The sequence below is a fragment of the Phyllostomus hastatus genome, unplaced genomic scaffold (assembly GCF_019186645.2).
Source record: "Phyllostomus hastatus isolate PE091 unplaced genomic scaffold, TTU_PhHast_1.1 phas_scaffold_93, whole genome shotgun sequence".
Lineage (NCBI taxonomy): Eukaryota > Metazoa > Chordata > Mammalia > Chiroptera > Phyllostomidae > Phyllostomus > Phyllostomus hastatus.
In genome coordinates this window covers 3213438-3236730 of record NW_025334042.1, presented here as the reverse complement: position 1 = coordinate 3236730, position 23293 = coordinate 3213438, and the positions used below count along the sequence as shown (strand labels likewise).

General features: G+C 32.9%; 1 protein-coding gene across 2 annotated transcripts in view; it reads left to right on the top strand.

Annotated features, from left to right (window-relative positions):
- Positions 1 to 23293, top strand: part of TRHDE (thyrotropin releasing hormone degrading enzyme) — a 365898-nt gene that overhangs the window by 206467 nt on the left and 136138 nt on the right. Inside the window, exon 6 of one of the 2 annotated variants that reach the window (XM_045829491.1) lies at positions 16445 to 16582. The exons of the other annotated variant lie outside the window; for it this stretch is intronic. Within the exon in view, the coding sequence (XP_045685447.1) occupies positions 16445 to 16582 (138 nt within the window). The remainder of the gene's footprint in view (positions 1 to 16444; positions 16583 to 23293) is intronic. 2 annotated transcript variants of the gene reach the window in all.

The following is a 23293-nucleotide window of genomic DNA, read 5'->3' as shown; positions in this document are numbered from 1 at the left end:
CGTATTGAACATAAAACATTTAAAGGCTTCTTATGACTAGTCCCAAGAGTCTGTGGTCTCTTTGATCTTGTTCAGTAGCTTAAAAGTGACATTTACTTTGAAAGACGAGAAGGAAAGTAGGAATGCCTGCTTGGGTCTCCTGGGAGCACCAGTCTCCAGAATGGGCATCTCTGTACTTGCCCTTACTCTTCCCTCCCTCACTCCACTGCAAGGTTTTGGGTTTTATTTTTTCCCTGATAAAAACATAGACTTTTTAAAGAGTAGAAAAATATTTTTTCTCACTTAAAAGGAACTGGGGAGTGGTAGCTTGTCTTCTGGGAGAAAGGGTTGCTTTTTCCTTAAAGTAAGTGGTCAGAGTAATTTTAGGCATTGGCAGAAAATAGATCTATAGAAAGGCAAAGGCAGTACACAGAGGAAGAAAGAGCTGGAATGAGGGCAGCAGCTGATGCATTAAAGGACAGAGTTTGGCCTGTCATAGCTGAAGTCTGAGGATCCATAGGAGTTCTGTTGTGCATATACCCAATTCATTGAAGATTAGGTTGATACTCAAACAGTGTATAAATTGTGCTACTCCCAAAAGGCTCTTAGTGTTAAGAAGCAAGCCAGAGACTTGAATTCTAACCAATGGTGTCTGAAGAGATATTAAGAATTTCTAACAAGGAATAACAGTTAAAACAGGAACTGTACCCATTACACTAACATGTTAAAATGCCTCTCACTAAGGCTGCTGTAATAACAACAAATTATGTTTACATTTCTGGAGAATTCTGTGCTTTTTACATATTATGTCAGTGATGTGCTGGTAGTCTCATTAAGGGCACCTGTTAGGAAGAGGAACAAATAAGGCCAGATAATCATCTGTTAATTGTTGAAGTACATTAATTGATTTAGAACTTTTATGGCACATTACAATTTTGAGGATAAAAATACAACTGAGGAATAGATAATGCATTCAAATTTTTGTTTACACTTGTAGTTCTTCTACAAGAATGAAGACTTTGGCTCCATAGCTCTTTGGGAAATGGAAGCTTTTGAAGAGCTTAAATGTATCAAGGTGTGTTGTGTCTCAGAAAATGTAAATCTGCTTCATTTACTGTTTTAAATGGAAGACTAGCTTTTATTAAATAAAATATCTTTAGAAGGGAAGAAAAAACAAACATAATTCATTAGCATTCATATATTTCACATTAATTTCCATGTATTTAGGTGTGTATCTGGGAGTTTTTTTATGTCACACTATCTTATTTTTTTTCCTATATGATTTAAAAGAAATTTACAACAAAGATGCAAATTGGAATTTTATGTATGTTCTTAAGTAAAGGGTGATTTCTTTTTTGTACTACAACCATTTTAATATAATTATACATTTCTGGCAAATCCAGAAAAAAAAGGTTTATGCATATATAACTTTCCCAGTTAACATCTGGAAGCATAAACAATGATGATCTCAGTTTATAAATTTATCAGGGTCAGAGTAATTGACGAATGTCTCTTTCCTGCAGGCTTACCAACCATATATTACAGATGAATTCCTGTCCTTTTGTGTCTCTGCTCTCACTCTACTAGTACAGACGCATTCTGTTGTCAAGTTTCAGTGCAGCTCACCTCCAGCCAAAGATAATCTTTGTAGATAAGTACTCAGTTGTCCTGAACTTTGCTTATAATTATAACCTATTTAATCATGGAAGAACCCCTTCAGAAGTGGAGTTCAAGGTGGCACACAATTTTGAAGTCTAGCACAGATTAAAAACCACAGATGTGCCATTTATATAAGACAGACACTGGTTGTCTCTTAAACTGCATGAACATTATTTTTAAAATAAAGTAGTGCATCTAGGACTATCAGTCACACAATTCACACACAGCCCTGAAAAGGTTTCCAGTGCCAGCTAATAGTTGGCCATGAAACGTGAGTGATCTTGAGACTGTCCATTCCTAAAATTCAACCGAGGATTGGCTAAAACATTGGAACACCTCTGCCTAAGAAGGCTGTGTCCTTCCTTCCCTCACAATTTAGTTTTATTTTCTTTTTCATCATGGTTGGGTGCACATGGCTAGAATGTTTTTGATCACTTTGAGAATCAGGAAAATCGGTGATCTAAAACCATGACAGGGTCTTAAGAGATTGGTTTGTACATTTCAGGTTGCTGGTTGGTGGGCCCTTTAAGAACCTTCATTTTTCCTTCTGTGTTTCCTGGAACATTGATCAGGCAATGAGTCTGAGTATCATCCCATCTAACTCTTTTAACTAACACCTGACTAAAACAGGAATGTCCTGCCCAGTATATTTAAAAATCTCCCACAAAAGGAAGTTTCACAGGTCTTCACACAACCTAGCATTTCCACAAGGATGTCTGATCATTGAAGTTAATCTTCCAGGAGGCAGTTTGGTCTTCATAACCCAAGCCATCAGTGGTTGTGTTAAAACACAAGCTTGAAGCTCCATATCCCAGGGTGGAAAGAGAAGCTGGGGGCTGATTGAGATGACTGATGACTGCATTGGTACCCACAGAGCTGACTGTAGCTGCTGGTCCAGGAAGCTGGTTATGCATAGGGATCAAATAAGATCCACAGTCCGTGCTCTGTTGCTGCTGCTGTTGGTGGCTCTTAGCTCTTTGATTATTAAATCATACCCTGGTAGCCAACCAAGGGGTGCAGCAAGTCCATAACTGAAGTGGTCAGACTCAGTGCATTGACTGTGTAAGGCGGTTGCTTCAGGTAAGACATCATGCTATGTTGTTAGGAGGCACAGAGCTGACCCAAATTGAGGAGGATACAGCTGAAAGGCCTCACTTTGTCAGGGGTGGACAGATTCAGGGTCCTTGGAGGGTGGATTTGGAGTGGTGGAACTAAGGGTGAAACAAACAAGCAAACAGAGGTGTTGGTTAGAAAGCAGCTGCTCTTCCACGTTCCACTACTGACTTAAAAATACAAAGATTTTTTAAAACTGCTGAGTAATTTTGTTCAGAAAGATGTGAAGTATTTTAGATTTTGTATATTTTAAACTTAAAGATAAAAGATAAATAAGCATTCTCTTTGGAATAAAATATTTTTTCCAAAAACTGTGTTCAGGTTTGCAAGATGTCAAGGTCTTTCTGCATTTCTTTAGGAATTTCAAAAGCAACCAATAAACTGATAAGATTAAACACTTGGTAGAAAAAAAAACTGAACTTGGAGACTAACAATAATGCAAGTTCATCCTTTTTTATATCAAGAAATATTGCAGGGAAAATTAACCCATTTATTTTTTCCTTTTCAAGTAAGAGAATTTTGTAAGCAAAAGTATTTCAACTTGTTAATATTATCAGATGTCACTTGATAAAGCAAAATGTTGATAAAGCCTAAAATTTATAGCAAATAATTCAATATTCTGTGTGTGTGTGTATATATATATATATATATATATATATATATATATATATATATATACATATATATATATATGTAATTGGCAACAGCAGATCATACCATTGTTTAATTCATCCCTTTTACTGCCCTGGTAAAAATCTTAACTTTCTACAATATATGAATTGTTCAACACCTAATATTATTCAACCTTTTTCCAAATATGTTTACAAGAATTTGCTTTGCAAAACCTCTAACACAAACACAACTAAAAGTGAAAGCTGGGGACTAAATTGGCAAACCAGAAAATAATTTGTTAGTTTTCTAATTATTAATCATCCTTAATCATGCAGCTGTATGTTTTAAAAGACATTAGAACACAGCTCATTTCTAAGGAAGGAGTTATTGTCTCAGTCCATAACACTTAATGGGACTTTTTTTTTCTTTTCATCAAGGTTACTTTAACATTGTTCGGATGTTATTAGACAAGAATGTCAAAAATGAAAATAGTGAGTTCAAGTTCTACAAAGAGAAAATGCAAAACAGCTTTCTGTGAAGACAAAGCAGAGAGAGAGGGTGGGGGGTAGAGAGAGAGAGAGAGTAGGTAATATGAGGTCTATAACAATTTTGCCTCAATCACTCTAGTAACACTTGTAATAATAAAGACTTAAATGACATTTACTATTTGTCATTAAGCACTTGACATATATTTATTCCCTGTGAAATAGAGTAAGACATTTTGTTAGGTAGCTTGAGAGTACACTAGTTTATTATTATTTTTCTTGACCTCCAGCAGCATAGTAATGGCTGGGACACCATGTACTCCACCACTCAGGTACCTCTTCTCAACCGTGAATTCAAAAAGATAATTTTGGGTAGAACATGTTTTGACACTAAGTTGAACTACCTCTCTGATCTACCATTCACAAATTTAAGTAAGCCCCCCACTTTTTTACTGTAGTTCAAGTACAGTTGTCTCCATTTTCCCACCATTCTCCCCTGCCCCACCCATCCCCACTGTCCACCCTCGATCCTACCTCCTTTTGGCTTTGTCCATGTGTCCTTTATATATGTTCCTTGATGGACTTTCCCCTTCTTTTCCCCATTATCTTCCTCACCCTTCTCTCTGGTTACTGTCAGTTTGTTTTTTATTTCAATGTCTCTGGTTGTATTTTGCTTGCTTGCTTGTTTTTTTTTATTAGGTTCCACTTATAGGTGAGATCATATGGTATTTGTCTTTCACCACCTGGCTTATTTCACTTAGCATAATGCTCTCCAGTTTCGTCCACGCTGTCTCAAAGGGTGGGAGCTACTTCTTTCTTTCTGCTGCATAATATTCCATTGTGTAAATGTACCACAGTTTTTTGACCCACTCATTTGCTGATGGGCACTTAGGTTGCTCCTAGCACTTGGCTATTGTAAATTGTGCTGCTATGAACACAGGGGTGTATAGGTTCTTTTGAATTAGTGTTTTAGGATTCTTAGGGTATAATCTCAGCAGTGGAATTGCCAGGGTAAAAAGCAGTTCCATTTTAATTAAGTCCCTCCTGAGATTATTCATATCATTAGCTTTTTCTCTCTCCCTTAGATTGATGAAATATTTTTTTCTAATGATTAGAGGTGTCCTATTTGGGTCATATTTGTCTTTAAAAATTAAGATATGTAAGAATACTTATTTTCCCTCTAAGAACCTAGTTCAAATACATGTGTCCAATGAATTCCTTTAATCATTTTGTTTCCATTTCTTCAAATTGATAATCCAGTGATGCCTTTCTTGAATGTTGTTAACAGTGTACTACTTCAATAATTTTGTATAAACTAGTTTAAGAATTGCTGCCACTTTTTTTGCTATTACATTCAGTTATGTATTTCATTCATTGTTTATTAATTAATTCAAAGTATTATCAGTACCTAAAATGAATAATTTGTTTTGCTAATTTTTATGGAATAAACTTCATGGTATTATTAACAAGGAACTGCTATATATTAGTTATACACTGTATTTTATCTTTAGTCTATTGGTTTTAGTTAGTAGGTGTGGATAAATTTAGAATTATTTTTGGTCTTGGTTGACTAACAATATCAATGTCAGAAGTTGCTTTGTTTATGGAATAGCTCAAAAAAAACACAGATCTATAACCTCAGCCAGACTATTCATATTCATAGATATATCTGGAAAATAAAATTTAGTGCCATGTCTCTCAGTAGATGATGCAAATGATGAAATAATAAAAACATTTAGCTACCTGTTAATATTTATATATAATATGGCTTAAACATATTCTTTAATATTTATTCAAATTGACCTAGTTACAATAGTCATTTTTTAAACTTAAATGTTGAATATCTTTTGCTCTGTTAAGTTCTCTTTTAAGTCCTTTCTCTAAGCTTTGCAGCCTTGCTTGGGAGATAAACACTTTAAAAAAATCTGTTCTTTTGATTGCAGTGGTGTTGTTAAGTGGTATGGTGGGATATTTGCATCTAAATACTTATTTCTCAAGTTGTCTGATTAAAGATGAGTTTAGGTCAATTGCTCTTTCAGAGCAAAATTTGGCATTAATTCATACTCCTCCTAGCTATCCACATGATCAGTCCAATTTGAAGGACCTTAAACATAATGCATGTTTGAAGATGACCATTTAAAAATAATCCTTTAAGCAAAATTCTTTGCCTTACTTTTAAGACAATAAGGAGTTTTTCTTGGAATCTTTGGCTTCTTTTGAATGCTCACAGGTCATAGCACATCCCAGGCCTAAACATACCATATTTTTCCAGGTATAATGTAAGCTATTTGCCCAAAATTTTGAGGGGAAAATAAGGATGTGCATTATACATGGGTAGTACCGGAAATACCTTGTATCTGTTCTTATGTTTTGTAATTATTTGTTACATAAAATTTCTTGTACCATAGTATGTTAAAAATAAATGCTAAAACTTCTTTATAATACAAAAAACAAGTAATTTATTTATATTTATATAAATAAATAAAAATTGAATTAAAGTATTAAAACAAAATTTTTTCCTGAAAGTTTGGACCAAAAATATGGGTGTACATTACACATGGCAAAATAGGTAACTTGGCTTCTCACAATAAAATAATATTTTCCTTTTCATTGCTAAGCATTTTGATGGCATGTTTTTGAACCCTAATTTACAAACCATTTCTCAGGATTGATCTATATAGATTAGTTCATTTTTTAATTATTTAACAAACATCTATGGGATGACCATTTTTTGGAAGTTTCTCAGTTAGAGTTGGGAATACACAGATGACAGCATGAACATCAGTGCCCTCCAAGTCTCACAGGCCTGTTTCACCACTTCAGTTAAATTGTTATTGTCAGAGTAACGTTCTTTACAATTTCCTAGAATGAAGTTCAATTCTTTTCTTTCTACCTATCCCATGTATTAAATTTTTGACTCTCTGACACTTACTGGTTATGTAATTTTGTTTCTCCATTTTCAAAATATGTATGAAGTACCTGTACTGTTTTGTCAGAGGGATAGTTTTAGGAATCAAAGACATTTTTATTCTTTCTACCATTATTATCAATATTATTGTCACTATTAGGTACTTAAGTAGAATGGCATTAACTTGAGGGTCTAAAAATTGTTTTCCAGTGGAATATATTGTATATTTCATATTAAAAATTAGAGCAGAGACATTTCTTAAACATAATACTTTTGAGTATACCTACTACATTTTTTTACTAATTCTGGAATGCTAATATCTTAATATTTTTGCATTTGGTAAATGTACTACTAGTCCAGATTTTACATTCTGAAAAGTGCAGTTTTTCTCTACTAGCCTTATAATCAATTTACATTCAGGGGTTGGCAACGGTAGGTTTACAGTTGTTTCTATGGAAGGAAACATGCAGGTTGTTATTATTACCAAGTAGCTTTATTAACTGAAAAGAATGGCACAGTGCTCTTACTTTTGTCCTCCCTTATATGTTGTATAATAGCTTACTTTGAGATACAGTAATATAGGGTCTGGGATTAAAATGGAACTTCCTTTCTGAGTTGGTTAACTCTCTGGGTCCTAGACACTCTATGAGTTCTGGGGCTGTTTATATATGAGTGATCATATAGTTCAAATTTGAAAAAATGCTTTTTATTTTCATTGGAAAATACAGACTTCTATGATCTGGCAACAAATATAAACTTTTATCAGGTTAAGGCTATTTGATGAACTGGCCATTTATATCATAAGTATTTAAATAAAAGTACAAGATGTGTTATTAAATAAACTTTATTCATCAAGTTAATATTTTTTGTTACAGTATTAGGTCATTTGAATTATTTATTTCACAAATTAAAATGATGTAAGGTCAATTAGCCACTTGGTAACCATGTTAATAATTTTTGGGAGGTGATTAGCTTACCCTTGGAATTCTTCTAGACCTGAATAGTATACAAAAATTTCCACGAGCATTTGAACAGAAATTTAATCTGTTTAAGGTGATTATTCAGTATGCATTTAAAATATCCTGAATTATATTTTACCAGTCAAATATTATAGTGCTCGATTGGTTTATTATGAATGTGCCTGCAAAACAGGTATCCTTTTGTGATGAGTGTGATAAAGAAGTGAGTATCAAAAAGACTGGCAAATTTGATTTTATTGAACTGTCTAATCAGCTTGTCAAAAAATTAAGCATAGACATAGAGGAAAAGATTCTAACTGCCAAAGTAGAGGTAGGATTATTAAAAGGATGAAGAAACTTATCTCTCAGGAGCTTTGAATCTGTGAAGGAGATCTGAAGTGGCACACAGAACAGGGGGGATGAGTTCATTGTTTAGCAAAAGACTGAAAGTAGATACCTCCACCAAACAATGAGCTTCCTGAAGGTAAGGACTGCTATTGCACCGCTATTTGTCAGAATTTTACCCAAAGTATAGCGTCTATGAAGTGTTCAATGATAAAAGGCTGGTCAAAAGTTAACAAAAAATTATGAAATGAAGGTTACCAGAACATTTGTGAAAGACTATAACAGTTCCTATATCTTTATTAGGAACTCATTTATTGAATTAAAAGAATATTGTGATTAAAAATGTGTGAAACATATTGGATAAATGAAGGAAAATAGAAGGAAAGGAATGAATGAATCCTAAAAAATAAAGGGAAGCCAAATAATATGACCTTTTTAAGAGAGTTATACAGGATCCAGCAGAAGTGAGGCTTGCTTGAGTGTGGTCGGTAAGGCATGTGAATGTCTCACAATAGATGGACAGCAGTCCCAATATTTCCCCTAGACTGTCATATGGTGTGCTTGAGTGTGACATTGTTATGTTACAAAATTACACCCTTACAATTTTGTCATAAAAGATTTTGTAATAAAACGGGGGCATTATTTTTGCCAAACTCTGTATGAATGCACATGGCATATCCTGATTGTTCATAGAGATTTTTTTGACTGCTAGAATCAGAGTGAGCTGTGTAATTAGATGACCTGTTCATAATTATTATTGTGATTAACATTATTTGTGGTACCTTCATGATTGTTTCTGAAGACTCAGGAATAATATAATCAATAAAAACATGAGTGACTGGTGGTAACTATGCCAATGGATATTACTATACTTTGAAGCGTCTTGATTAAGTCTGGAGAAGGTTCAGCATTTGGTTGTATATAATGCAGTATGTTTGGTGTTTCATCTTAGCATTCTCCCTCAGCTGTGTCACATCTTGGATAATATGAGGCATGGCAGATTTAACTTGGATGTCACAAACAAAACATAAGGCAGCTGAAGGATGTAGTCATTGAAGAGAGTCACAGTTTAACCCACTCTCTCTGTTAGTCATGTTTGAGAGTACAGCAGTTCATAAAAACCTGTGCAGGGAGTTATTTGGGGTTATGAGAGGCTTGTAAAATCATCCAAGACACTCTTATAGTAATATAATTGCTTTTTTAGTTTGTACATTGATTAAGTCATCTTAGAACATTTGTGGCTTGGCAGTAGGTGAAATGTGGTTGATAGTTAAAAAAAAAGAACACATTTCAGTTACTTAGTGTAAAGCTGGTGTGAAAACACAGAATACTGTTACATCAATAGAGATCTGCCTGGATTATTGTGTTCAAATACCACTTTCTGTAAAAGATTATGAAACAAATACAGAGGCAGTAATTTCATCATAGTGCTTATTTCATTGCTGTCATTAATGGTGATTATTTTAAAAATTATTGTCCAGTGCTTACTGTATATATGTGCCTTTACACAACTTTGACTTTAACATAAGTGGACTGCTTTAACAAGCTGCACATGAAAATGATTAACATCTTGCACATGTGTATTTTAAAGATGAGATTTTGAAATGTGGAGTTTATAGTACATGATTTTATAGAAGCAATATTTATTTCTACTAGCTCTTTAGTTTTATTTCATCTCTCAGTATGATTTAGCCATCTATAAAATGTTACCTAATCAGCTAAATAATAACAATATTTCACAGGTATACCTAGCTAACTTTAAACTGAGCAAAGCTTAAAATATCTTTGGACATTTAAAAATTTATAAAAGTAGGATGACAATATAAAATTACAGAATACAAATCTTTTGACATTTTAGGAAAATTGGAATCCAAATGATTTCTAATTTTTATAAATATGGCATTATGTTATGTGTTTATAAGAGATGATAATTGCAAAGTTGCAGATACAATATACAAAGATACAAAATTAGAGATACAACATCTCATAAAAAAACTGATATTTTCCCCAAATACGTTTGCATTTCTTGTTTAAATTTTTTATTGTATTCCTCTGCTTTAGCCTTTGCCATGTTTTAATTTTATGAAGAACCACAATAAAAAACCAAATCATGAAATATTGTGTATACTTGTATCCCTTGCTCTAAGCTTGTGTAAGCAAGGGCTTTAGATTAGTGATGATTCATGTGGCATTTTGTTTATTTAACCTATGAAATCAAATGTCTTTATCTTGTGGTAGTATAGATTTCCATAGAGGTAAAACATAAATTACACATGTTATTTATTCTCTTTGTAATAGATAAATTGAGGTTGAATCAACATGGTCATAGATGCTGAAAACATTTTTACCTATAAATTTTCCTCTGCTATCTACTCCCATAGTACTTTGTTTATGCCACTAATACTCCTGCCATCAAATAACATTATCTTTCCTCTCATAATGGGAATTGCCAGGAGGCAGGAATTGTGTCGCAATTGTGTTTGATTCCCCAAACTCTAACATAAGGCCTATATGTAAAAGAAGTAGTCAGTAAACATGTATGGAATTAGATTACATTGTTTAAATAATTTTTATCAGACATTCGTATTGATTTGACTCCCAGGATTAGAAAGTGCCTTTATTTTCATTCAAGAGGACATTGTAATATTAAACCCTTGAATAAGACATCACTTTACATAATGTAGACAAGTGAACTTACTGAAATGGACAATATTTATATCTATTCAGATATATGTGTATATTTACATATATATCTTTATCTATGTCTATGTATATGCTTATATCCACATTAACTCACACATTTTGGAATTCCAAAGTAAGCACCTTGTTTCATCACCATTGCTCATGCCCAAATTGACTAAATTTTCGAGAGATAATTGGTGCAATATTTTGTGATCACAGAGATAAAACCCATGTTGTGTGATATTTGTGCATAATTATGCAGCATTGTCCTACTTTTGCCCTATTGTTTCCAGGTGCTTCTCACTCTGGTTCACTTTCCACTATTTATTCATAGTTATCTCTCCAAACGTAGGTCTGACGATGTTACTTCTTAATTCTAGCTTCCTAACTTGGCATAGAGGATCCTTGATGATTTTGTTCTTGTCTGTCTGTGCAGATCATTCGTCATTTACCTCATTAGACTCACCTTCTGCCTCACAAAATCCTGGTCTCCCCAACAGATCATGTTGTTCCAGACCTCCATGACTTTTCCCATACATTTCTTGCTGTCCAAAATGCCCCCTTGTGCTGGATGATCTAGAAAACTCAAACCATCCTTAAAGATTCAACTCAAAATATCAGTTCAGGAGCTCTTCCTGCTTTGTGCTAGGCAGAGCAAATTACGGCTGCTGTGCAGTCACACTGCATCTTGAACCAACTTGCATTTTTACATATAGCAGGTGGTGTTTTAATACTTGTTTTTATCTTTGTCTCTTCTTTTACTGCTATAAAATCATTTAAGGTCAGATTGATGTCTTTGTACCCCTTTATCCCCAGAACCAGACATACCATCTTGGATATAACAGGTGTTCAGTAAATATTTGTGGAACAAATTCTCTTATTTGATCTTCACAACCACATATGTTTACAAATGAGGATGCTGAGGCCTAAAAAGATTGAGTAACTTGCTCAAGGTCGTATAACTAGTGAATGGCAGATATTTTTCTTCCATCCTAGGACTCTTTGCAGTAGTGTGACTGTCTTTTCTCCTAGAAATACCAAAAGAGCCATTTATGTTCAGGCCTATTTTAAAAAAATTGATTTTGCAACAGGATGGATGGACCTAGAGATTCTTATGCTAACAGAAATGAGCCAGTCAGAGAAAGACAAATACCATATGATTTCACTTATATGTAGAATCTAATGAACCAGATGAGCAAACAAAATATGAGTCCCAGTAGCTACTCTGATTCTACCCACCATTACCCTGAGAAACTTTTCTTCTGTTCTTTTAATGCGTATGAGTACCTCACCACTGCTTGAATTGGCTCAGGCTTGGCTATCATCTTCCTTGTCTGGTTTGATGTATCTGACTTCCTTTTATCTTGATTCAGATTATTCTGATTTTTTTTTTCTTTCTTTTCTGGTGACAAAGTGTCTGCCTGGTATTTCTCTTCACTAAAATTAGTCAGCCTTCTTATAGGAACTTAAATGACAGCCCTGCCTTTCAATAGTGTTTCCTATTTTCCCGCTCATTGCTGTGATTTTGATTAGACCAGGCATATTCACTTTTAACCCTTCAGACCTTGACATGCTCAGGCAGCCATTTTGAGACATCAAAGAATGTAATTTCTCAGGTGTATCTAATGCCATGATAACAGTTCTTAATAACTCCCCTTATATATATTACTAAATACCAACATATGATGTCCTGATATTATAAGAAATAATAAAAAAGAGTGAATTTTTTTCTGAGACTTCATTTATATTTTTATACAAACTAAAATTTATTGCCAAAAGTTGTTTAGCACCTGGCTCCTTATCTTAGACCTAGGCTTTCACTTTCAGTTGCTTGTAAAGCATATTGCTTTTGGATGTTCATTGCCAAGTTCCTTGCAGTGTCTAAAGTTGATCTCTTATCTTGACCTCTAAACTAAACATTTTTTCACTTCTCCATTTCTATCAATACCTTCCCCCTTTTAAAAAAGTTCCATCAATTCTAGAAGCCATGTAGTTATCTCTTAGTACTTCCTCTCCAAAAGCCACTAGGGGAACCAAGGCATTAAAGCATCAATTTCAGTTGATTTTCATTAAAAATATACACATTCCTTCAGCAACAGCTTATTTTAATGCATCATCACCACATCCCCTCCTAGTACAAGTAATGCTTTCTGTCTCTTGTCTCTCTCTCTCTCTATCAAGTCATCCTGTGTACCACAGATAGGTTAATTTTCCTGAGACACTACTTTTGTAATGTCATTATGTCTACTACTGCCTATTTATTAAGAACCCACTCATCAACCGGATAACTGAGGATTCAAACAGAGTAGACTTTTTCATTGTTCCTCTCTTTGGACTTGCCCCACCTTTTTAGCTGCTTCCTCTACTCATCAGAATAGCCCTTCTTCCTTCAACAGCCTATTCACTTCCTCTGTGAAGCTTTTCCTGAAGGAATTAAGCATTTACCCTCTGTGTTTTATAACATCCATCATATTATAATACATTCAGCTTTTTATCTATCATTGTGTGTACTTTTCTCTTCCACTTTTGAGTTTTTACAGTTTTAGTCATATATTTATTCCCTAAATCCAGTACACTATCTGGCACAGAGTAGACATTTAATACATATTTTTAAGTAAATATATGAATGAATAAATGAATAAAATAATAGTGGCTTTTTTTCCATATGTTATTCTCAACTTTGTGCATTTACTCAAACCTAGTTAACTTTTCTGAAAGCCTTTACATTGTTCTCCAAACATCCAAATGTAATATATTTTTAGAAATAGTTCAATGTGATATGATATATTTCAGTATTATTAGTACTGTTTAAATATTGCCATGTATGTAATAACTCCAAGGGATGTCTATATTAGAATGGTAGGATTTATTGTTACTAATAGCATTAAACTTGAAAATAGGTTCTCCATTTTACCTTATTGTGCTGCTTTTTGAAAGTGGAAGAGTGGTGTATCATGGCGTTCTTAAAATAAGAAGAAGAATAAAAAGTAACTGTTGAATGTGCACCATAAGTATATTATTTCCTACCCCCTCCCTACACATCCCTTTAAAGTTCCTACAATGGTCACATCAAAAGTTACCTGTTCCATTAAACTTTCTATGACTAATCCTATTATTTTTGTATATCTATTATTTATATATGTAGATATATAGTTATATATTCATAAAATAATAATTTTGTTCTTTCCCCCCAAATTCTATAGCATTTCCAGTCTGTAAGAGGAAGCACTTATTTTGATCACTGTGAATATTTTGTTTTATCTTTTATCTCACATTACAGCCAAAGCTTTACTTAACTTTATTTTCAGACTTTCATAGTCTCAGGTCAACAGTGGGCAATCAATCAGTACTTAGTAGTTTTTGCTGTTATCGTTGTTGTTATTGATAATGAGAAGGAGGATGATGGTCCCAGCCAAGACTGACAAGCTAAAATCATTTTTTATTTTTTAGGAACACAGGTCCTTATAAAAAAATTAGCACTTCCTCTTTTGGAAACCCTTTGTAGCTTGGTTAATTTGAGTTTGCCTCTGGCTAGAATTTTCTTTTTTCCTTCTCAATTTAAGGTATTCACTCTTCTGATCTTTGTGAATGCAATTCTGCCAGGCTTTTTTCTCTCCGCGCCGCACCCCCCCACCGACTGCTTATCTTTTCCTATTAATCTTTTTGTTGCCTTTTTTCCTCCATTACACACTATCACTCTTTTCAACAATGTAGATGATTTTTTTTTGCTAATGACTAATACTACTAAATTTAAACACTGCTTCTTGAAATTCTATTGACTAGCAAAGGTTTGTTTTTATTTTTCTCCAGAAACATGAAGCAATATGTCATGTATAACTTATATTTGCCTAAATATGAAAGTTTCATTTTTGAAATTTACCTCAGATTTTATTTTTATAATTATATAGTTGATTACTTTATACCACTTCAAAATCACATCTCAAAAACAAGGTATGCTTACTAAATTTTAATACTGACCAATATATATTTATTTTTGCTAAGTATTAATAATTAGGATTCAAATAAAGCATCTGTTTAAGGTCATTTTACACTGTTTTTTTTTAATCAGTTGTTTGAGTAGCATAATGGTTTGGGCAATCACTAAAGAGTCGAATATTTTACACCAGTCTTTTTGTTCTTAAGATTTTAAATCACAAGTTTCAACTGCATTCTCTTTTATTTCCTCTTAAATTAGGAATTTAATTTGAGAAGAAATACAGTATTAATTTATGTCAGATTTGTCAGTTTAATCATTGTAAGTTGGAACTTGTCATTGTGGTCTCTTAAGGTCCAGAGCAGTCTTCTGGGTTGGAGGGACTTTTGGTTCAGTCATAGTCGCATTCTGCTCTTTGGAGCAGAGACCATTGATGTGAAACTCATAGGCCAAAAAACTACTGAAGAAATTAGCTATATCATCCATAAACTATAAAAATAAGCTATTAGAAAATAAATGTTATAATATATAGTTGGATAGCTAATTAATTAAATTACTGATTAAACATACTAAATCACTGAGTCAATGATAATGAACAAAAATGTTTAAAGTAACACATATATAGATGCCCAATTAACTGTTGTTTTCTTAGCACAGTTATTCTCCATTTCTATTTTTTAAAACCTAGGGTTGGTGTACTTTCAGCTTGAAATTACAACTCACTCAGAAATAACAGGCTGCTTATCTGCTGGCTCAAAGCTAGGAGGCTCCAGGAATGAATTCAGAATTAGCTAGAGCGATTTAAGTGTTGCCATCTTTAACCTCTGCAGTGATACTCAGGTCCCAACTATCTGGCAGCTATTTAGCCCTTGTTATCTCTTGCAGCTTCCTTTTTCTTTCTTTCCTCCCTCAAGGAAGGCAGGAGGCCAGGAGGACTAATAGCTGCCAGCTTTTTTATTAACAAAACCCAAGCTGTTTCTTTTAAAGCAGGCTTTCTAAAAGAAAAGAAACAGAGAGGTACTTTTTCTTTACAGCTTATTCCTAATATAACAAATCAGCTTTTATTAAGGCAAATGCATTAATGTATCAAGAATGCACAGCATAAAAGTATCATAATTTTGTCTGTTTTCAAACTTAAGGTAATGGAATATTGATACCTACTCATCTCCACTTTATGTCCATTATACTGAATACACCTATATATTATAAATCCACATATATTACAGTTTCATGTCAATAATGCCTTGTATTTTAAATGTATGTGTGTATGAAAGAGAGAGAGAGAACCACAGCCACAGGGAGAGAGAGACTGAGCTGTTCATATGCTATTAGAAATGAATGATGTAAATAGCAAAATAGCACTGGAACCCTGAAATTTAGTTATTATTCTTATATTGAGCTCAACTAAAAAGGTTATTTGAAACTGGAATTGTGGCCTTGACCCTGCAGAATGCACAAATAAGCTTAGTCAGTTTCATTCTGTGCCTACTGTCCAAATTTGCTTTAACCATTGTTAAAGCACAGAGTTTACTTTTTTAAAAATCTATTTGTAGCTCATCTATTTTGTTTCCTGTGCTCAAATCCACCACTTTAATTTTAGAGTAACTTAAGGGGCATTTAATTTACTGGGTTCTCTTTAGAGTTAAGTCTCGCCATGTAGGCTGATGAACATCATTAATTAAGTAACACAGATTCTGTTCACGTAGTCACACACATTCTGTCCTAAACATGAATCACCTATGATATCACCTCGTCTACTGTGTTGCAGGAAAAACAGAGGTTTCTGACGGATGTTCTGCATGAAGTGATGCTGCTTGACGGCTTGGCCAGTTCCCATCCAGTATCACAGGAAGTGCTACAGGCAACAGATATTGACAGGGTGTTTGACTGGATCGCTTATAAAAAGGTGGGAATAGATTAGATCCAAGTGCCAATTGGATATTTCATCAGATGTGTTGTATTCTTCTCTTCTTCCTGGCTGATGGAAATTGACTATGAGCTAGAAAACAGAGTTACTAGGTTTGTTCCATTTTATGAACTAGGGCTTTGCTTTATAAATCAGTAAAATGGAGATGAACATTTGTGAAATAATGTGTAGAAATATTGGAAGTATTAATGAATATGTGTATGGAGACTCCATATGAAATTGCTGTACAGATGGACTTAGTTAAATGTCAGTTTAAATATTATTAATAAGAAAACTGATCTATATAGTGACATTATTTTTCATGAATGCCTCTTAAATACTATTTATTTTGATTGGCTGATGCAAGCAGCTGAATAGACAGTGACATGACATGTACTTTATAATGATTGCATAAGGGAGATTTGGGGGATTCAGTATGTTTCCTGGGTTCCAAGCATAACAAATGAAAATTTAAAGACTATACTTTGAATGGCAGATATTTTGGACCAATGTCCAGACATAAAAATAAGATGCACTATGAACTTTTCCCCATTGTTACTTGGAATAGGATTTTCCTCATAGCCCTATCTTTTAGTTCTAATTTTACTGTGAGCATGTACATTTCAGTGTTTAACACTTAGTAATCTTTGAATAATTATTAAAATAGTGTTAAAATCTACTTTATAATTAGTATAGTGTAGATTGAATTGCATTTATGGGATTTCTATGTACTTTATTGATTTAATAATGTTTCAAATTACAAAAAAGTTACTAATTTTTTTTCTTAAAAACAAAGTATTCCTAATTATAACTAGAGGTCAAATAATAATTCATCTGAATTCTTTGGTGCAGCAATTTAGAAATATGGCTTTGCATTCAGGAAATGACTATCTCAATGATTATTAGTGAATATTATATGCTATAATATGTAAAAATACAAATTATGTTAGAAAATATCTTTTCAAGGCAGTGATCATCACATTGGCTCAAAAAGGTGTTTTTGATGTTTTATAAAAATAAGTGGAAGTGTAGAATCATATTTAAATATATATTAATATATTTAAGAAACTAAATAAATGTTTAAAACATACATTAACTTTTATATATGAGGGTTTTGGCTAGATTTTGTTGGATGTGCATTCAGTTCCTTAAACTATATCTATCCTTGAGATATAATGCAGGAAATAATTTATTAAGATGGCTTGAAATGAGTTTAGAGACAGGTCTGTAGTTATTTCCCACCTACCACCAAGTCCAAGACTATTTATAAATAATAATTTACTTCAGGATGAATAATATCCACAAATATGATTTTTAGTAAATATGTTTTAGATGTGTTTTTACATATAAATAATATCTTTTCTAGCTTTATTATACTTGAATAATTTCAACTTTATTCAAGAAGATTAACATTCAAACAGTAGGAAAATAAAGATACAATAATTATTATTCCACCTTCTGTACAGTTTGGTGCTAAGGCTTTCCATTTACAAATGTGATAAATGAGCAAACCATGCCTCAGTTTTTAGGACTACCATTATAAAGGTTACTGGCTTACTTGTCTCTAGCTATGTGTTGTTTATACTTTATTGAAAAGTAATTGACAAATATAATTATACATATTTAAGGTGTACAATGCGATGATTTGATATACATACACATTGTGGAGTGATTACCAAGGCCAAGATGATTAATACACCCATCATCTCACACAGTATGTTTTCTGTTGTGGTGAGAATGCCCAAGATCTGTGCTCAGCAACTTTCCGGTGTGTGATACTATGTTATTAATGGTAGTCACCATGATATACATTAGATCATCAGAACTTCTTCTCTTACACCTAAAAATCTGTACCCTTTGACCTGTATCACCCCCATTTCCCTCTTTCCCTAGCCCTTGGCAACCATGATTTAATTCTCTGTTTCTATGAAATTGGCTTTCAAAAAAATTTCACATAGAATTAATACCACATAATATTTGTCCTTCTCTGTCTGGGTTGTTTTACTTAGCATAATGACCTCCAGATTAATTCATGTTGTTGCAAATGACAGGATTTCCCTCTTTTAATGACTGAATAATATTCTATTATATATATATGTATATATGTATGTATATATTTTCTGTATCTATTCATTCATTGAAAGACATTTAGATTGTTTTTATATTATGCCTATTACGAATAAATACTAAAAGAAACATGGTTTGTAGATTTTTTTAAGATACTGATTTCATTTCTTTTGGATGTATACCCAAGAGTAGGATTGCTAGATCATATGGTAGTTCTATTTTCAATTTCTTGGAGAATCCTATATTGCTTTGCATAATGACTGTACCAATTTACATTCCCAGCAGCACTGTATATATTAGGGTTCTCTTTGTTGTATATTCTTGCTGGCATTTGTTATCTCTTGTCTTTTCATAATAGTCATTGTAACAGGTATAAGTTAATAGATCATTGTGGTTTTGATCTGTTTTTCCCTAATTATTAGTGATGTTGAGCCTCCTTTCATATACCTATTGGCCATTTATATGTCTTGTTCAGAAAAAATGTCTGTTCAGGTCCTTTACCCATTTTAATTGGATTATATGTTATTTTGCTATTGAGTTGTATGAGTATTTTATACATTTTGGGCCTTAACCCCATATCAGATACATGGTTTGCAAATATCTTCTCCCATTCTGTAGTTTGCCTTTTCAGTTTATTGATTGTTTCTTTTGCTGTGCAAAAACTCTTTAGTTTGTTGTAGTTCCATTTGTTTATTCTAGCCTTTGTTGTCTGTGCTTTTGTCTTGTCTAAGTAATTGTTGCCAAGACCAATGTCAAAGATATTTTTTCCTTTGTTTTCTTCTGGGAGTTTTATAATTCCAGGCTTACAATTAAATATGATTCATTTTGAGTTAATGTTTTTTCAGTAGTATATGATGATTCCAGTGTAATTATTTTTCCATGAGGCTATTCTGTTTTCCCAGTATCATTTATTGAAGAGACTATCTTTTACCCATGTGTGTTCTTAGTGCTCATCAAAAATTAGTTGACCATATATCCATTTATGTGTGGATTTATATCTGGGCTCTCTAGTCCATTCCAGGTTCTATGTACCTGGGCTTTTTTTTTTTTTTTGCCAGTATAATTCTGGTTTGATTACAATAGCTTTGTAGTCTAGTTTAAAATCAGGAAGTGTGATGCTTCCAACTTTGCTCTTTTTTTGTTCTTTTCTCAGGATTGCTTTGGCTATTTGAGATCTTTTGTACTTCCATACAAATTTTAGAATAATTGTTTTTGAAAAATGCCATTGGAATTTTGATAGTCATTGCATTGAATCTGTGGATCACTGCATTATATGGGTATTTTAACAATATTATTTCATCTAAATAAAAAAAAATGGACATCTTACCATTTATTTGTGTTTTCTTCAGTTTCTTTCTTCAGTGTCTTATCATTTTCAGTGTATAAGTCCTTGGTTAAATTTATTCCTAAGTATTATATTGCTTTTGATAGTGTAAGTAGTGCCACTTTCTTAATTTCTCTTTCATATAGTTCATTGTTAGTGTGTAAGAGAACTGATTTGTTTGTTCGTTTTGTATTCTTCAGTTTTACTCAATTGATGATTTATAAGTTGTAAGAGTTTTTTGTTATTGTTGTTGTATATTTGCTATGGCTAGGACTTCCAGTACTATGTTGAATAGAAATGGCAAGAGAGGGCATCTTTGTCTTATTTATGATCTTGGAAGATCTTTTAAGTTTTCAACATTGCGTATGATATTAGCTGTGAGTTTGTCTTCATGTCTAGCCTAGTATCTCTATACCATAAGTACTACTGAAGATACTGTTTTTGCTAAATATTTTTAAGTGATAATAGGATCTATCCATTTCCAATGAAGACTTCTCAAGAAAAAAAAATTCTTTTTTTGAACAGCTATAGTGAAATATAATTAAAATATGATAAATTGCACATGTTCAAAAGGTACAATTTGATATGTTTGATATATATATGCAGAGAGAAAATATTACCATAATCAAGTTAGTGAATATATTCATTAGAATATTTCTCATAACTCTTTGTAATCTTTCTTCCCATCTCTCTTCACTCCTCCATTGGTCAACTTTTTCACTATAGGTTAAATTGAATTTTTTAGAGTTTTATATAAGTGGGATCATACAGTCTGCCTCCTCCTACTACACCATTCATGTTGTAGTACATCTGGAGATAACATAATTTGTTTATTCACCTGAATATTTTGGTTGTGTCCAATTTTTACTATTACAAGCAAACTTGCTATAAACATTTATGTACAGGTCTTTGTATGTGTATTTGTTTTATTTCTCTTGGGTTAATACCTAGAAGTGCAATGTTGAGATGATGTGATAGGTATGTTTAATGTTTTGAGACTACTAAATAAACTGTTTTCTGAAGTAGTTGTACCATAGCACATTCCTACAGATAGTATATCAGGGTCCTACATTAGCCACCTCTTCCCCAACACAAACTTCATATAATTAATTCCTTTATTTTAGATACTGTGGGGTATCTTATCACAGTTTTAATTATATTCTCCTATGGCTAATGATATTGACCATTTTTTCACTTGCATATTTTTCCTATGTCTTCCTTGGTGAAGAGTCTGCTCAAACCCTTTGCTCACTTTTTAAAAAATGGGCTTTTTGTTTTTTACTGTGGAGTTATGAGGGTTCTTTATATCCTTTGCTATCTATAGGTTATCAGACATAAGATATACAAATATTATTTTCTCAAATAGTATCCTGTCTCTCACTTTAATAACAGTGTCTTTCTAAAAGAAAAGGGTGTAAGTATATTTTATTACTTTTTAAATGATAATACTGTTGGTGTCATATTTAAGAAATCTTTAACTCATGGCTCTGAAAGTTATTCTTTTGTTTTTTTCTTTTAAAGTTCTATAGTTTTAGGTTTATATTTAGATCTATGATTTATTTTGAGCTAATTTTTATATATGGTGTGGTTTAAATATAATATTTTTTTCTTTCTTTGCATATGGATGTTCAATTTTTCAAAAATCATTTCTGGAAAAGTCTATTTTTTTTTCACTGATTTGCCTTTGCACATTTATGGAAAATCAGTGAGTTATGTATATGTGAGTATATTTTCTTTCAGTAATATATTTTTAGTGAATATTATTTATTTCTAAATATTTAATATTTTAGGCTATTGTAACTGATATTTGTTTTAATTCCCATTTATGATTATTTTGTTCTATGTAGACATGCAATTAATTTTTGTATAATTATTTTGTACAATGTTAAATGGAAGGAGCGAGAACAGGAATCTTTGTATTGTTCCTGATTTTAAGAGCAAAACATTCAGTCTTTCACCAATAGGTATGATTTTGCTTCTGGTATTTTATAAATATCCTTTATTCCTCTTTTGAAAATGTGCATTTTGTTCCTACATTGCTGAGAATTCTAATATGAAATGGATACTGATTCCAGCTAATGCTTTTGCCCCATCTATCAAAATGGTGATATATTTATTTACTTTATCCTCACCTGAGGACATTTTTTCATTGTTTTTATTTTTATTATATTTTTCATTACCATTTAGACCCTTATACCTCCCCCTCTTCCCTGCAATCACCACAGTGTTGTCCATGTCCATGAGCCCTTTTTCATTTTTGCTCAGTCCCTTCTCTCTCAACTTCCTTCCACCCTTATCTGTCATATTGCTCTCTACCTATGACTCTGTCTTGATAGGAGTTGTATTGTATCTACAGATCACTTTGGCTAAAATGTACATTTCAATGATGTTGATTATTCCTACCCATAAACATGGTATATACTTCTACTTCTTTGTGTTTTCTTTGATTTATTTCTTCAGTGTCTTAGTGAAATCATATGGTATTTGTCTTTTTCTGACTGGCTTATTTCACTTAGCATAATGCTCTTCCAAGTCCATCTGTACTGTTGCAAACGGTAAACTTTTCTTCTTCTTTATGGCCAAGTTTTATTCCATTGTGTAAATGTCCCATACTTGTTTTATACACCCATCTACTGATGACACTTGAGCTGCTCCCATATCTTGGTGATTGCAAATAATGCTCAAGGAACATAAGGGTGCTTATTTTTTTTTTTTAATTAGTGTTTTGGGCTCCTTCATATATATTCCCAGAAGTAGGATTGCTGGGTCAAAAGGCAGATCCATTTTGAATTTTTTCAGGTACTTCCACACTGCTTTCCACAATGGCTGCACCAGTCTGCATTCCCACCAATAGTGCAAAAGGATTCCCCTTTCTCCACATCCTCTCCAGCACTTGTTGTTTGTTGATTTGTTGATGATAGCCATTCTGACACTTGTGAGATGGTATCACATTGTCATTTTAATTTTCATTTCTCTCATGATTAGTGACAATGAGCATCTTTTCATATGTCTATTGACCACCTGCATGTCCTCTTTGAAGAAGTGTCTAGTCAGTCCTTTGCCCATTTTTTTAACAGGTAGAAATTTATTTATTTATTTATTTTTATTACTTTTTTAAATTTTAATTTTTATTATTGTTCAAGTACAGCTGGAATGTTTTCTAAATGCCAAGTACAAGCACAAGTCCCCTCCCACCACTCCCCCTAACCCCAGCCATCCTCACCTCCCTCCCCTGATTCTACCCCACCTTGGTTTTGTCCATGTGTCCTTTATAGTTGTTCCTATAAACCCTTCCCCCTTTCCCCTCCCATTATCCCCTC